Below are 16,487 nucleotides of genomic sequence, written 5' to 3' on the forward strand. Positions count from 1 at the left end.
GCTCTGTCTAGGGAGCTGGAGCCCCCGGCGTTCGTCCGATTGAACCGAGGGGTGACGAGGCAGTGACTATAGGCCTGTCTGGTGGGTCCCTCCGAGGTGCGTTTCCTGAGGCTGGACGTCAAGTAGCTTGGGGCATTGTTCGAGAGACATCGGTGGGTAAAGGATAAGATTTTGAAAGTAATTCTGTCCTTGTCTGGGAGCCAGTGAGCCGATCTCCTAGCCTCCAAATTGTGATCCCGTTTGCCCAAGTTTAGGGCGGCTCTGAGGGCATTGTTGTAGGTGGTTTTAAGTTTGCTGAGGTTTTTTTCTGACGTGCCGCAGAGTAACAAGTTGCAGTAGTCATATCTGGAGCAAATAAGAGTGTGTGCAACTTGCAGACGCTTTGTGGTGGTGAGGAAGGGTTTACTGGTTTTAATCGTTTGATTGCATAGCCTGAGGCTGAGGCGATGTGGTTGACCGGAGAGCGAAGAATCGAGGTAGTCTTGACAGAGGGTTCTACCGGAATTTTGTGGCCATCGATGACGAAGGATGTGTAATACTTGGGGAGGCTCTTAAGGTGGGCAGGGGACCCAATGTGTAGGAACTCAGTTTTTTCGTCATTGAGGCAGAGGCTGAGCTGCCATCCAGGCTTAGATGTTTCATATATTTAGTTGATTCTCAGGGGGTCTTTCAGATAGTCGCCGGAGGGGGGGGGGTGAGAATTTGGGTATCATCAGCGTAGTTGGTATACGAAATACCTAAGGTCTCGAGGTTGTCAAGCAGTGGCTTAGTGTAGACTTTGTACAAGGTGGGTGAGTTACACAAGCCTTGGAGAACCCAACAAGATTTAGATGTTGTGGAGGCAGTGGCCTTGCCCGCAACAACTCTAGAAGATCAGCTGGATAGGAAGGAGGCAATCCAGTTAGTGGCCTCTGGGAAGAAATGGGCAGTGGATGAGTGTGCTTGGCAGAGGATCTTGTGGTCAACAAGGTCGAAAGCCGCTGAAAGGTCGAGGAGGAGGAGCAAGGATACGGCTTCTTTGTCTTTGGCATTGTCAAGTTGATTTCTTTTTGTTTTTATTTTATTTATTTTTTTAATTGAGGAGGGCTGTTTCTGTTCCGTCCTTGGGCCGGCAACCTGACTGGCGGGCGCCAAGAATGTGATGAAGTTCGTGGAACGATTGTATTTGTAGGTAGGCAACTCTGTCCATGATTTTGAGGAGGAAGGGGACAGTGGTGATGGTAGCCAAACACGGTAAGGCTAAAACGAAAAAGCACCAAAGAAATGGTAAAAAGTAACTGCTGCCACCAGCTTGTCCATTTAGCACACCTAGAGTGACCAGAAATCCTTTGAGTGTTACTGTAGGGCAAAACTAAGTGTACCCCTTTGCACTGCATTGCAAGATGCATTGTACAATGATAAAAAAAATTACCACAAGTGATAACAAGTTACTAAAAGTAGTAACAGTTTTAATACTATGGGAAACAATGTTTCCCAGTACTGACAGCCTGAAGGACATGTTTTCCCATAACAGAAGAGAAAAAGACAGTGTAGTGAAGCTTAAGGCTTCACTGCACTGTAAAAAAGTACAGGTCAGGCTCAAAAATAAAAGCAAAAAGTTTGGGGGTCCATAAAAATGGAAGGAAAGGTCCAGTAAAGAGAAATCTTTCCTAACACAAATGATGGCCAACGAAAAGTGGCAACACTTCATCTAAACAAAGCTACCCTATGTTAATAACACAACGGTTCCAGGGGTTTAACCCAAAGCAAAAGTTCACAAACATTGCCTTCAAAGTCCAACCCTAGTATAATGCAACAAAACAGAAGAATTCCTCTGGGAAGGTTCTCACAGGAGCTACTCATAGGCCAGTCTATCCTTCGGTCTGCTCCGCTTTCACCTTGTGTTTCAAAGGGCCTCATCACAAGTTGGGCGGTAAGCGGCCGCTATTACCACAGAGCGGAAATGACGTTACAGCCGTGACCAGCTGTGCTAATAGCGCTGTATCACAGCATTGCGAGCACGCGCACCCAACTGCGGCTGTAATGCTATTAGATCTGGCGGAAATTGCATCACCGCCGGAAAGGGAAGCACTGGAGCTGCAATTTGGAAAATCGCAATCCATCAAATATCGCCACTTCCTGTAGCCTTCCAGACCTGCAAACCAGACAGAATGTCCCAGGAGAGGGTCAGAGGCAAGGTTGCCCAAGATCGCCAAAGAAAACCAAAGTTCAGCAAGGGGGAGCTGGTGGTGCTTGCTGATGAGGTGGTTGCACACCCGGATGAACTGTATAGGCTCAGGCAATGCAAACCATCAGCCCAGCGCATGACAGCCATCTGGCATCCAATCAGCCAGAAGGTGACAGCAGTGGCCAGTGTCCCATGTTAGGAGGACTGCCGTAAGCACTGGAACGACCTGAAGGTCAGGGTGCGCAGACCACTGTCCCAACATCGGCAAGAGAGCATGCCTGGAGGAGGAGGAGGAACTATTGAGCCACTGGTTCTCACTGCGTGGGAGGAGAGGTGCAGCACAGTGTTGGGCATGGAGGGCATCGAGGGAGTTGGGTGCCAGCAGGTAGGTGGCGAGTCAAAACCCCCCCCAACACATGCGCATGCATCAATGACAGGCTAGCACAAGATGCCCCAGTGGACAGACCCAGGAGCCAGGCATGGCGACAGGGTGCAGCGAGCGGGCGCCACATCAGCCACCGAACACAGCAGAAATGTGCCAGTGCACAAAGCCCACCCCTGTGAGTCAGAGCACCAGACCTGGTGTGGTGGGGCCCACTACACCAGGAGATCCCGTTGTATTATTATTATTATTATTTTTTAAGTCGGTCGCAAGGGAGTCCTCAGGGGTCGCAGCAGCAACCCCTGGCGACCCCCGAAATTACATCTCTGGACAACTGCCAGTAAGGCCACAGTGACGGCATTCGGACAGAAGGCACCTCTGTACTTGCAGAGGCCGTCCGCCTAAGTAATGAGTTGGTACGCCAACAGCTCCTGGGGCACAGCTCCATCCCTTCAAGTGCAACACCAACAGGGGACTCCCAGAAGAGCACACCACGGCGTCAGTTCCTGTGCCATCTGCGCTCCAGCAGACCAGGTGCTCGGAGAGGGGGGCGGGGGGAAAGAGGTCATGGACATAGTAAATGAAATGACACCAATTGCCTCGAGTGTCCATGCCATGGAGTTGGTGGGGGGAGGGGTGATAGTGTGCTAGGGAGTTGGTGGTGGGAGGGGGATAGTTAGTGCACAATATTTCATTTAAACTGTTCAACTTCATCAATGCAAGGATATTCCTGATTGTGTTTGTGTGCAGTTTATTCACAATGGCAGAAGTGGCTTGAGCCAGGGTACTGTTCTAGAAAATAATTGTCCATTAGTGCTTGCTGGGCCAGTTTCCCATCCCTCGTGTCATCCCTGGGAGTGGCTGTTCTGGCTCCTGCCTCACGCAGTTCATCTGTGTCTTCCTCTGGGTGTAGCAGGCCCACATCTGGGGGTAATGGCACATTTCTCCTCAGGCAGATGTTATGTAGCATTGCGCACACTAGCACGATTTTGACAACTTTGTCAGGGGCGTAAATTACGGCTTTGCCAGTACAATTTAGGTACTGGAAACGTGCCTTGAGGAGTTCAAAGGTACGCCAATGCACACACAGGTCCGGCTGTGGGCATGGTTGTAGGCGGTCTTGTGCAGTGAACGTGGGTCATGCACAGGGGACATCAGCCACACCAGCTGCGGATATCCGGAGTCACCTGCATGGGGTAATGCACAGACATTAGTCACTGTCATACTTGGGGTGTCTCGCACAACATCGGGGAAATGGTCGTCATGTGTGCATCCCACCCATGCCGTGTCTATGTGTGATGTCTGTGCAGCCTTTGTCAATGGTGTCATACATTCCTTTGCCTGCACATGTGCCCTGTGGCTTTGTGGCGGTTCAGTGGTGTGTCCCTGGTGGCTGTCTTGCGGCTGTGTGCTGCTCTGGTGCTTGGGGCATGCTGGGTTACCTGGTGTCATGTCATGCTTTGTGTCAATGTTAACATACCCCCACCACCAATTTAGGTCTGGTGCTTCACTGTGCATATGTGGCAGCAATTGCACTCACCCACTAACCACGTCTGCTGTCCTCTGTGCCTCTCCATGTATCCTGGCACTGTGCTGTTGCGTAGGACCATAAAGTGGTGGTTGGAACCTTGGTAGCGGGCACAGCAGTGGACGATTAGGTCAGGATCGCAGGTCACCTGCACGTTGAGGGAGTGGTAGAGCTTCTGGGTCCTGTACACGGCCTCATGGGCGTGGGGTGCCACCAACGCCACATTGGTGCAGTCAATGTCTACAGTGACATTAGGCAGTGGGGCTGTGGCATAAAACCTAGCCTTCATGTCGGTGACCTGGGCTGTGGTGGTAGGCAGTGCAATATGGTGGTTCACATGCCACAGGAGGGCATCCAGCACCTGGGCCAGGACTACACAGAATGTGGGCTGTGCCATGCCGTGTATCATGGCCAGAGTGCTGGAAGCTGCCTGTTCCCAGGAACTGCAGGACTGACACCAGCTTCACCAGTGGGGGAACAGCTGTCCGGATGTTGATCCAGCTCCTGAGGTCTTCCTGGATTGTGACCAGCACCTCAGTGATGGTCTCCCTGTTGAGGCAGTAAAGGGCGACCAACTGGGTGTCGGTGATGGCCTGAACCTGGGGATGGGTGCTCGCCTTGCTTGGCCAGTTCCCTCCTCCTCCTCCTCCCTCTATCCCCCTTAACCCTTCCCCAGTGCTCCCTGTGCTCTGGCCTGGTTGTCCTATAATTCAAGATCCAGGTGCAGCATGAGCAGCGCCTGTCCCAGTTTGCAGCGCATAATTGCAGCATGTTGTTGGAAACAGTGTTTGCGGTAGGGTTGTGCTTTATGTAGCCCTCTGGTGTGCACTGTGTGAACCTGTGGCTTAATAACTGGCACCTGTGTTCATTTACTTCCAGCTGGAGGTAAATCTCAGCTGTATTAACGCTGGTTTTCGCCGCCAATACCGCCATACATGAACTTGGGATACTGCTGTAATCGCACTTTGTATTGTTGGGGCTATTAGCACCGGCTGTAATAGCGCCGGTTCATTTTGTGGCCAACGGTATTTGCGCCAACTCCTAATCTGGTGGAGCAGTATTGGCAGCGCTAATTCAGTTAGCGCCGGCTTTAGGGGCTACCACCCAACTTGTGATGATGCCCAAAGTCTCTCCGAGCTTCCATGTTTCACAGTTCTCTCTCCTTCAGGCTTTCCTCCGGTCTGGCAAAAGTCACTTTGGGCTTTTTTAGACCTTGTATTTCTGAGAGTTACAATCATGTCGCTCCCAGAACTCGGGTTGATCTTGATTGTCAACATATCGCTCTCCCAGACCTTAGCTTGGTCAGGTTTCCAAAAGGCTGCTCTCCAGGACCTTAGGCGTACTCTCTGCACTCAGCAGCAGGAATGGCTATTCCTCCTCCCTCATTAGGCTTCTCCTCGGGCAGCTGATCTTATGTATTGCTGCTGTCCTGGGTCCAGTCACTCACGTTTACCTTAGGGTCAGTAGACTGGCTTTGGCCTTCCAATTCTCTCAAGGTGTGGCTGCTACTTTCTAAGCACCCTGACCAGCTTCTCCCTTCAGGTCTGGAATGCGCCCACCTAGATACCTCACGTTTCACCCAAATTGCCAAAGCCTTCTTCCCGGTTTCCTGCTTCAAGGATCTCCCGTGTGTCACCGAAGCATGTGCAGGCATGCTGGCCTCCTCTGGTAACCTCTCAGTCACTGCGTTTTCCCAGCGCCTTTTACAATCCCTGGACTGGGGCAGGGCTTCTCATTTCAATCTTGAAAGGTTATTCCTACTCTTTGATATCTAAATTTAGACCAGTTATTCCTGGAGGGCTCCTTAATCACCCTCATTATGTTACTATGTCTTTCAGATTGGCTAATTGCCTGGTAGTCATTGCTTCTATTGAAGGCCGGCAAGGTTTTAAAATGGCTTCTGGCATGAAGCGACATCTTGGAATCTCTTTGTACACTGTCCCCCTGAGAGTATGGAGGGGGCAAGCCGTCCATCACCAAACATATATTTGTGCACTTTCTTTTCAGAAGTCTCAAAATGGTGATCCACGACCTGTAGGGTCTCCCTGCATCCTACCTGTAGGAGTGCACTGGCATGGGTCTATGAGATTAGCGGTCTTCACCTGGGGTAAACATCCAGTACGCCAGTCGCAAAGGGCAAGTCAGAGTGAGACGCAAACCTATGGATGACAGCAGAGGATGGATTGGCCCTCACGGAAGCAGAGCTGATAGACCGCACAATGCAGACAGCATGCGGAGCGGATGAGCGGGGAAGTCTGCGAATGCGAAAGGGAACACACAGAGACCCAATGTGAACCTGAAGAAGCGGTTCTGTGCCGATGACAGTCCCCCGACGATACCCGCTACGCCGCAGAGGACAAGGCACTTGACACAAACTGGGAATCAGGATGAGGGCTGCAAAGTCCAGAGGAGACAATGCAAGAAAGGGTGAGGAACCCAGAAGCCCAAATCATACCTGCTTGTCAGTCTCCCAATTCTGACCTACTACATCATGTATACAAACCTCACCATCTCCTACTAGGTTAATGAGGTAAGTAGTTGCTGGAACTATGTTGAGAAAACAACAACATGTTTCTGTCAGAACAGGAAAGTAAAAGGTAGGAGTACGAAATCCAGTGTAACAAGCACAATTTACTCAAACTGTTTAAATTATGCACAATTGTGTTTAGGGTGAAAAACACCTCAATCGGCGCCACAACACCTGCGCACCCTCGAGGCCTTAACCAGGTGGGTTGCGATCGGTGAGAACGTCAATACCACAAGACTGGATAAATAAGGATCCCCACAGAGAAAAGAGTTGGCAATCAACTTGTTCAGCATATGTGCTCTTTCTGCCATCTCCACTAACTTCAGCACCCGGCTTATGCGTATGATCGGTGTCCTGAGAAGTTTTCCAAGCATTGTCATGGCACTTATTAGCCTGTTGACACTTTCATGACACGCTGAGCATGGATTACCAGGTTAATCCCAGCCCCAGGAGGGCTAGTGGTAACCAGGTTTAATCCCAGCCCCAGGAGGGCTAGTGGTCACCAGGTTAATCCCAGTCCCAGGAGGGCTAGTGGTCATATCTAAAATGTCCTACCCTACATAACTGTCCAGGTCATTGTCCGTCATGGATCTTTGTACAGTGCACTGCACCATCTTTCCACCCAAACAAAGAGCTCTTAAGTATTGTGTCCTATGGGGTTTGCGCTTATACCATTTACAGGCGGTGGTTCCATGTTCATTTTAGTACAGAAGACAAGATGTCGGCCAGGTTTGTGTAGTGCAAGCCAAACCATAGAGACATTTTTACCTACCTTTCTTTTGCGCAGGGGAATCTTTCAGTGCCATCTTTTCAGCTAACAATTGTCAATGGCTTTTGCATGGTTGTGTAACAATGATCAATGATAGAACATGCAATGATTGACTGTTTGGCTACTGTTCAAGTAAAGTAGACAGGACTGTTTGTTGGATATTTTAACACAGAAAAACCTTGAGAAATCAAACATACACATCTGATTAACTTGAATAATGGATAAAGTAGTAATGTACACAAAGTATGAAAAGCCAACCTTGAATAAAATACCTATAGCTGGAGCATTAATGCAGAGCTCTCGGGCCAAAACCAGGAATGTTCTTCCTAGGACATAGACATTCACCTGCGGGAAGAGGGACAAATGGTTATTGCATTAGCCTGCATCCTTCGCTGCCCCTACCCCTACCTGAAGCAAACTCTACCCTCATGACCCTGGTCCCTACCTGCGGCCTGTACCCGCTCATCGCCCATGGCCAGAGACCCCACAGTCTGTTTAGTGGTGAGGAACAACTCATAAGCACAAAGCTGTATAGGCATGTGTGGGGAGCCAATTTTACTAGGAAGCAAACACATGACCATGAAGTCACTAGGCCAAAGCAAAGTTCTTCAACGAGGGTGGTGTGATGTTACCACTCCGTACAGCCTGTCCCCACCCCCAGGCATTATTGCCACTAGCACCTGCAGCTAGAGTAGCAGCATAATGCCGACAAACACTTGAGTGTGAAGAAATGACCACTAAAAGAGGGTGGTCTAGGAAAATGGAAACTGAGCCCCATTTCCATAGTGAGCGAGTCACTGATTAGTGCCAGGAAGCAGGAGAGGAAAACACGGGCTTTTTTCTTTAACGAAAGAGTGACACAGAAAAGGGGTTAAAGGGCTGTAAGAGGGTGAGCGACAAGCGGGGCAAACAGCAATAACATCAGCAAGCAAAGAATGAGGGAATTTACCAGTAGATAAAGCTAGAAATCTATAAGGCAGATCGAACAATTAGCAGGCCTGTTAATCTAATTACATGTAATTACAGGGCTGGGGAGAGGATTCGATAGGGAGTGGGGGCTGGAATCCAACCTTAAGGTGGTGTGAAAGCAGTCCCATTCTAATAAATACCAAGACACAAACTACATTATCTCAAATAAGGTAATAGTTACTCACAGTATTGATTACTCTACTACCAGGCCATAGTCCCCCTACCTAGGACCGGGGCATTATCTCAAATAAGGTAATAGTTACTCACAGTATTGATTACTCTACTACCAGGCCATAGTCCCCCTACCTAGGACCGGGGCATTATCTCAAATAAGGTAATAGTTACTCACAGTAGCGATTACTGTACTACCAGGCCATAGTCCCCCTACCTAGCACCGGGGCATTATCTCAAGTAAAGTAATAGTTACTCAAGAGTAGTGATTGCTGTACTACCAGGCCATAGTCCCCCTACCTAGGACCGGGGCATTATCTCAAATAAGGTAATAGTTACTCACAGTAGCGATTACTGTACTACCAGGCCATAGTCCCCCTACCTAGCACCGGGGCATTATCTCAAATAAGGTAATAGTTACTTGCAGTATTGATTACTGTACTACCAGGCCATAGTCCCCCCTACCTAGGACCGGGGCATTATCTCAAATAAGGTAATAGTTACTTGCAGTATTGATTACTGTACTACCAGGCCATAGTCCCCCTACCTAGCATCGGGGCATTATCTCAAGTGAAGTAATAGTTACTCACAGTAGCGATTACTGTACTACTAGTCCATAATCCCCCTTTCTAGGACTGGGACATTATCTCAAGTAAAGTAATACTTACTCAGAGTAGTGATTGCTGTGCTACTAGTTTACAGTCCCCATTCCTCTATACTTGTGGGAGTTCCTGCTCATGAGGATGGGACCGGGGCACTTTTTTGGTGCATTTAAAAAGAATTACGAACATTTCATTGGACGTAAATATGGACATAGATGCCCCACAGCCTCACTCCACCGATCCGTTTCCATCACCTAGCCCCTACCTGATTGATGACTCGTTTAGCAAAGAAGGTCAGAAGCTGGACTAGGCGTACAGTAGTCGATATTACTTACGCCTACACCACAGCCCCTTTTTTCCCCCACACTTAACTGCATGGAGCGAAGGCCCTTAAGGAAGAGGCAATCTCTGGCATGTGTAGTATACTATCCACTGAGCTATAGTGCATTAGGAGGCCAACTGGCCAGGAGTCTTGGCGCAGTAGGGAACGAAGAGCCTACTCAAGGTTCCTGTCCAAAGAAAACAGAGGTCACTGGATGTCCTGATTGGGCTATGCCCTTTCCCCTTCCAAATACAGCTATCAAAAAACACCGGAAGGGGAAACTCCTGGTTAATGTGAATCAATATTACTGTGATAAAAAGATGGGGGCATGCAAAGCACCACCTTCTTCTCCTTGTGAAAGGTCCTGCAGCTCACTGACCCTGCATGCCGACACAATGGCCACTACAAAAGCTGGCTTACAAGGCACCAGCCTAATGTCTACCATAGCAACGGGCCCCAACGTTTTATGAGCCAAGGCATTGAGCACAACAGTGAGGTCGCATTTGGGATGGGTCTCCCAACAGGAGGATACAGGCGCTTGCACCTTTTTAAAATGCTTCTTCTCCACCACATTAGAGAGGGAGAATCAGCCCCCTTTAACATTCTTATGGATCACCACCGCCGCCAGAGGATAGGTACGGCAGGACTCCATGCAAATCTCTGAAGAAGCCGGGTCAGAAATGAAGGACAGAACCGTTTCCAGACCGCCCAACAAGGGGTTGAGCTGCTTATAAAAGCACCAATTGCAATAACATGTCCATTTGCTTTTTTACTGACCTCTCATGTTAGTGCATGGGGCTGCCAGCCGCCAAGCCCACCTATACATTCTCCCAACCCCAGATGCCCCAGGTCCACTTGAGAGGAACCAAGCGACCACCTGAAGAGACTGAAGGGAGTGGGTGCCCCCCTTTCTTTCACAGAATGCTGGGAAAAGGAATGAAGAGCCTGACCATGTGGTGCAGTGATGGTTGCTATAGACTTTTATTCAACATAAAAATAAACCTCTCTGTCCTTCACTCTATTGGGGATTCCCTCCTGAAACTGAAGAAACTCGGGTGCTCATCAGCAAGTCCATGTGAGTCCATATCAACCCAGGAGAACGACCACATCAAAAGGCTCCTACTTAATACAGGCCCCTACAATAAAATCATATGAAGTTCTGCTTCGGCTCGTAACCCAGGGGAACAACTCCCTTCACAGGAGAAGGACTCCCTTCTCCTGGATGTAAAGTGTCCCAAGTTCCACAAACGTTCCGGGCTTCTCGTAACCTAAAAGAAACAAAACCGTTCTACAGGATCCTTGTGAGGCTAGAAGAATGACTCCCTTCTCCAAACTGGATCCCCGATGTCTTTCACAGTTCTTAGCAGAACGTGTAATTCCGTTACAGCGGTTTTCACAGACGTATTCTGTCCCCACTGGGACGTCGAAAATGCTCCCCCAGTCCCTCCCGAATCTCTGGCACCACACTCGTGGATCTGCCCAGGGAACAGTGTTACAAAATGTTCACTACTCCGTTGACTTCTTTACTGTTTTCTTGATTTCTTCACATTCACAGCCTCCGATGTTGACGGTTCCCCAGATGCTACTGGGTTCCTTTCTGACATGGAAAGAGTGGCGCCTCAGCTTTTTGTGAAAGAGAAGACAAAGAAGGATTTTCTTCTTATTTCAACAGGAAGTGTTGACCCTGTGGATTGAAGGGACCCGACTCTTGGTAGGATCTGCTGCTGACCAATCATAAGGTTGGCACAGCCCTTTTGATAGCGAGTGATTGGGTTTTACTTGGAAGACCAGCCCTAGATGATTCTGTGGCGTGCCTAGCAAGGACTATTTCCCACATGCTTTGGGATGTTGTGTCTGTCAATGATTGTCCTCAAAAGCCCTCTTCATAACTCTGTTCTCGCCAATGATGCTCCAGAAGACCCCTGGATGGGATTCGGTTTCCTCTGCAGAGTTCAAGAAGATAACCCCTTGAATAACGTTTCGGGGAGCTGGGGTTGGAGTTTTAAAGACAGACTCAATTCACAACTGCTGAGTGTTACTTGTTAGTTAACCATTCTTTATGCAGGATTGCTCAGTTAGCATTTCTTTACATTAGCTTGTTGTTACCTGTTTTCTAAGGCTATCTTTGCTTTCCCACTGCTTCCTCCCAGACTTTTATCAACTCCCATTACCTGCACTTGATGCCAGGATACTTCACTGGTTCTGCCTAGAACCTTGCAATACTCAATATTTGTTCTCTTGTTGGGCACTTGTTCCTTAGGCCCAGTATTGTGGGTCGTCGTTCTGTCGGCAATGGACTTGACAGTCCCTTCCGTACGGGTCGTTCAGCCACCACCACAGTCTGGATGTTTCTCAAGCCGATCTATGCGACTTTGCAACAGGCATTACATCGTTAGGGAGCTCCGCGCAGTTGTCAGACCGCTCGGTCCACCCACTACAGGTCATGCCCATCGTTCCGCTGGGCCTGTTGCCAGCCGACTGATACGCTTTATGGGGGTCTCAAACAATATACGTTTCTTTCACTGGGGCATTATGCCAATTCTCCTCTTTCAGTCTTACTCTCGCCCATCGGCTACCAGGTTTCACTTCTATCAGGTCGGCGTACTGCTTTCATGCAGGATGCCTTCTGCACTTCTTGCTTCTATTTCGACTACTGCCAACACCTCGTCGGCCCGCGAGATGTTCGTGTGTTCTCTTGAGCCACACCCTCCACATCCATCTCTCTCGCCTGCCCTCAGCTTCTCCCTTTGCCTTGGCCTAGATCTCGCTTTCCAATTTGATCGTCCTCTCTGTCTCTCTTTCTATCGCAATCTCTCTTGCCCTGTCGTTTGTTTCTGGCGTTGTGATATAGTCAAGTCCACCGGGCATAACGTCAGTTCCATTGACAACAGCTGGTCGAGTGTTTTTCCCGCTTGGATATAGCTTTCTTGAGGTTTACGTCGTCCCTGTACCCATCACATGAAGACTGTCTAACCCAGCACAATAACACATGGTTTCTGACATAAGTCTAGGAAAAACAGGTTTGGGCGATGTTACTACCCTAGGGTATCAGGAGTTAAGGGGCCATGTCCCTGTTTTGCATCCTTGCCCCATGAGGGATAGTTCCTCCCCATGAGGTCCTCTGGCATATTACCACCCCTAGAGCGACTATTGGTTAGCGGCCGCACCTCCCTAGCCTCATGGAAAGGGTTTCCCCTGGGGGAAAGTGACGCTATCTCAAGGATCATCACAATGTGCAGCCTCAGAGGGTACCTGACCAAAGAGGCATGGTCTAGTCTCTTGAGGACCAAGAAGCAGAACCTGGCGGGCGACAGTGGAGTCACCAGAATAACTGTGCAAGATGTTATGTTGTCTCCATGAATGTCTTGAGAACTATTTGGAGGGGAGGGGAACGCGTAGATGGCTAACCCTTCCAATGGGATCGCAAGACACGTCCCCCCGATGGAATACATATATAAGCCCAAACATATGGAATCAAACGGGGGGTATGGAGGATCTGTAAGACCACAGACTGAGGCGGAGAGCATTGAGATCAGACTAACGCATGGTAAAGCTGGACCCTGATCTTGAGCCCAGCACGAGGCCAATGCGATTCCCACTTGGGCACATGCAATTAGGCATCATCCCCATCCAGCAGGCAGATCCAATCCTCCAGGCACAGAGCAGACCCGATCTGTGGCCGAGTGATAATCTTGAACCAGTCCAGAGGTAGGAATGTGTTGGACGAAAGGTACTGGATGGTGCGCAGGACTGCCTGGTTATTTTTCAGCGCTGTGAAAAGCCTGGAAAAATAACCTGTCCCCCACTGGCAGGACATGACCTTCTGTACTGCCTGGATGTCCAACGCATTCAGAACCTTGGAAGCTAAAGAGGGTTCTCAACTTCAGCAGTGGCGGGCGGAAGGGCTACACTGCAAGAAGGGGAAGGAGATACCGTGCCCTGGCAATGGGCAGGACCCACAGGTCTAAGGAAACTGCCCTTCAATCATCCAGATGTTACAAGATCCACCCTAAACTAAACCCTTCCAGCGGAGATGAGGATGCAAAAGCCCGTCATTGCTTAGGCTTCCAATTTGAAAATTGGGGATTCAGGGCCTTGGAAGAAACCCCTAGGCGTAGCTCGTTGGTGTTCCTTCCTCTGTTGATAGTGGGAACGGTCACATTGCCTAGCACGCCTCTGCACTCAAGGATCTGGATCTGCCCTCTGAAGACCTTTGCGAGCAGAGGAAGGACTTTGGTGCTGGATTAGTCAAAACTGCTAATAACAGTTTTTTTGTATGCTCAATGTCTCGTTCTGGAGCTCTTGGTCAGTAGGAGAATGGGAGAAGCTTGAAATCTCAAATGGGATGTCCATTCCCTTATCCAGGACATCCAAAACAAATAGGTACCCATAAAAAGGCCTGCCTCCCGTGTCAACTCATACTGCCATCTCTTTGGCCGACATATCAACATGGTTGGCCGCAGATTCAGGAAGATCCTGGGTGACCTATTTAGCCTCTGCTGGGCCAGAGTTGAAAACCTGCTGCTTGTCTGCAGGATGAAACTTCTCGAATTCAGAGAGCTTTCATCATAGTCTTTGGTTGGCAGCAGCTAGAAGATCCAAACTATATCCTGCAGGAGTTGAAAGGTGATTTTGTAAACCTTGCAAACAAGCTTAAAAAGAACTTGCCTTTCTTTCCCAAAAATCAGAGCTGTCAAAGAGCCAGCCGAGGACCTGGACAGGAGGGTAAAGCAGTCGCCGCCACAGAAGACCAGGCCTGAAGGTGGTAGTATAGACGCACAGACTCGGAGGGCAGAGGATGGAACTTCATGTCAATCCACTTGCTCCAAATTAAGGTTGTTCCAACTGTTGAGGGCCTCTGCCATGACCTCTTTCTGAATGGGAACGCCTGACGTCTCGGCTAATCATGAGGCCAGAACCCATCAGCACCCCTGTCTCTTGCCATGGGGCTCTCCGGCATAGGTAAATCTAAGAATTCCAGTAATGCGGCAAGGGAGGCTAAATAGGAACTGGCAGCCCAGTTGGAAGAGGGTGCTGCGCTGGCACCACAGGTCTGGGTGGGCCCAGTAAGCGTGCCGTGGGGGGAGGGGTAACGACAGTGGTCACAGGCATGTTGACTAACGCGGAAAAAGGAAGAATCAAGACTATTCGCTGGGACAGCAACATCTCCCAGATAATGCACCAAAAACAGTTTGGGAATGCATGAGGCCCTGGACTTTTACAAGGAACCTGTCCTCTGAAGGAGGCTGATGTGACTTTACACAGCAGCCCGGGAAGCCTGAGGATGGCACCCACATGGCTATTCTCTACAGCCCCCCACTCCTCCGCAGGTCCAAAATAACCAATGGTGTCACCTGTAGGGCTAAGATTCCCTTGTCTGCATGGACCAGTGTACCTGAAAAGCAAAAGAGACTAAATCCTGATAAGTGGGTAAAGGCTCTGTAGATATTGCCTCCCGCACGGAGGAAAGGCCTGCAGGCCCAGAAGCCTCCTGTGTCGCATGCATCTTGTTTGAGGTGGCCACCATTTTGTGACCCACTATCTTGACTGGCCGCTTAGCATGTCCAGTAAGTCGTGAAGGTGACAACATGGAGATCTGAAGAGGTCTTCCCAAACCTGCAAGCCAAGGAGTAAGTGCACACACCGACAAGGCGCTGCAACAAAGCCGCTATTTGACCGGCTCAATGAATTTGGTGTCACGTACACAAATTACGCAGATGACACCCAAACCCTCATACCCATCTCTGGCTCCTGTGTCACCGACTCATTCTACACCATCGATCAAACTATTCAGGCTTGGATGGCCCAACACGGGTTGTGCCTGAATGATGAAAATTGAACTCCTCGTCACAGATTCGCAACACCATCTCAACAAACTCTCTAAATCATTTGAATCGTTCAACATAGACGGCAATATTATCAAGGTCTCGAAAGAAGTAAAAACCTTTGGTTTTTATTTGAACTCCACCATATCACTAACTTCTCTGCAGCTTACACAGCCAAGCTCATCACTGCCTGCAGGCCCCACTCTCACCTGACAGCTGCATCACCCTTGCGAGAGCACCCATCTGATCTAGACTGGATTAACGCAATGCCCTCTATGTGGGCACTAAGATCCAGAATACCAAAAAACTGCAGGTAATCCAAAATAATGCCCCGAGAGCAGCTCTCAACATACCAAAGAAGACCCCCCACATCTCATCAATCAGACGGAATACTCACTGGCTACCCATACAGAAGCATATCCGCTTCAAATGCCTCCACAGGCAAGCACCTAAATACCTAACCTCACTGCCAAGCACTCCAATCGACCCATGCGGTCCTCCTACGAGCACTGCCTCACCACCCCACGATTCAAACTGCAGAATGCTGGAGGTAGTAGCGGCCAAACAATGGAACAACCTACCAGCAGCGCTAAGGTCAGAAACCGCCTAATGGACCTTCTGAAAACACCTTAAAACATGGCTATTTACACAGGAACTACATAAAGAACTGCACAAACGTACACATCTTTGGCCCTCGCATTCTCTTGGGCACCAACTGATGTATACAAGTAATAAGTAACTACTGCTTCTGATGTCCTTCTCCCCTGCAACCATGTAACTTGTGTAACCTTACATCTATGCCATAACAACTGTACTTGATGCAACTATGGAACTCTATGCAACTTGCTTAACTCTGCAACCATGTAACAATGTGAATGCCATGACAGTGCATTAAGTGCAATAACTGCCTGCTTGTAACCATGTAACCTTACAGTAATGTACTGCCAAGAACAGCGCCTAGATGCCCGTGGGCTTGGAGTGAGGCCAGATAGAATGAATAGGGACCAGTGACAGGCGCCACGCCCTGGCAGCACGTGCAGACCACAATATCAGTTTTCCTCTGTATGACGATGCGCTGTTACTTGTGTAGCGCTTACGCCCACCACACAATATCATCCAACCAAAGTTGGTACTCATTTTGGTTGATATAAGAGAGGGGACTGAAGTGCCGCTGGAAGGCATTGGAACACAAAAGCTAGAAAACGAGTGGAAATAAAGACGGATG

The 16,487-nt window shown here is 49.2% G+C and overlaps 1 protein-coding gene across 3 annotated transcripts in view; it reads right to left on the minus strand.

The window, feature by feature from the left end:
• Nucleotides 1–16,487, minus strand: part of BRF1 (BRF1 general transcription factor IIIB subunit) — a 1,105,609-nt gene that overhangs the window by 642,905 nt on the left and 446,217 nt on the right. For all 3 annotated transcript variants that reach the window (XM_069638202.1, XM_069638201.1, XM_069638205.1), the window contains one exon: nt 7,646–7,718. In XM_069638202.1, the coding sequence (XP_069494303.1) occupies nt 7,646–7,718 (73 nt within the window). The remainder of the gene's footprint in view (nt 1–7,645; nt 7,719–16,487) is intronic.

Source organism: Ambystoma mexicanum, chromosome 14 (genome assembly GCF_040938575.1).
Source record: "Ambystoma mexicanum isolate Mex_15411 chromosome 14, UKY_AmexF1_1, whole genome shotgun sequence".
Lineage (NCBI taxonomy): Eukaryota > Metazoa > Chordata > Amphibia > Caudata > Ambystomatidae > Ambystoma > Ambystoma mexicanum.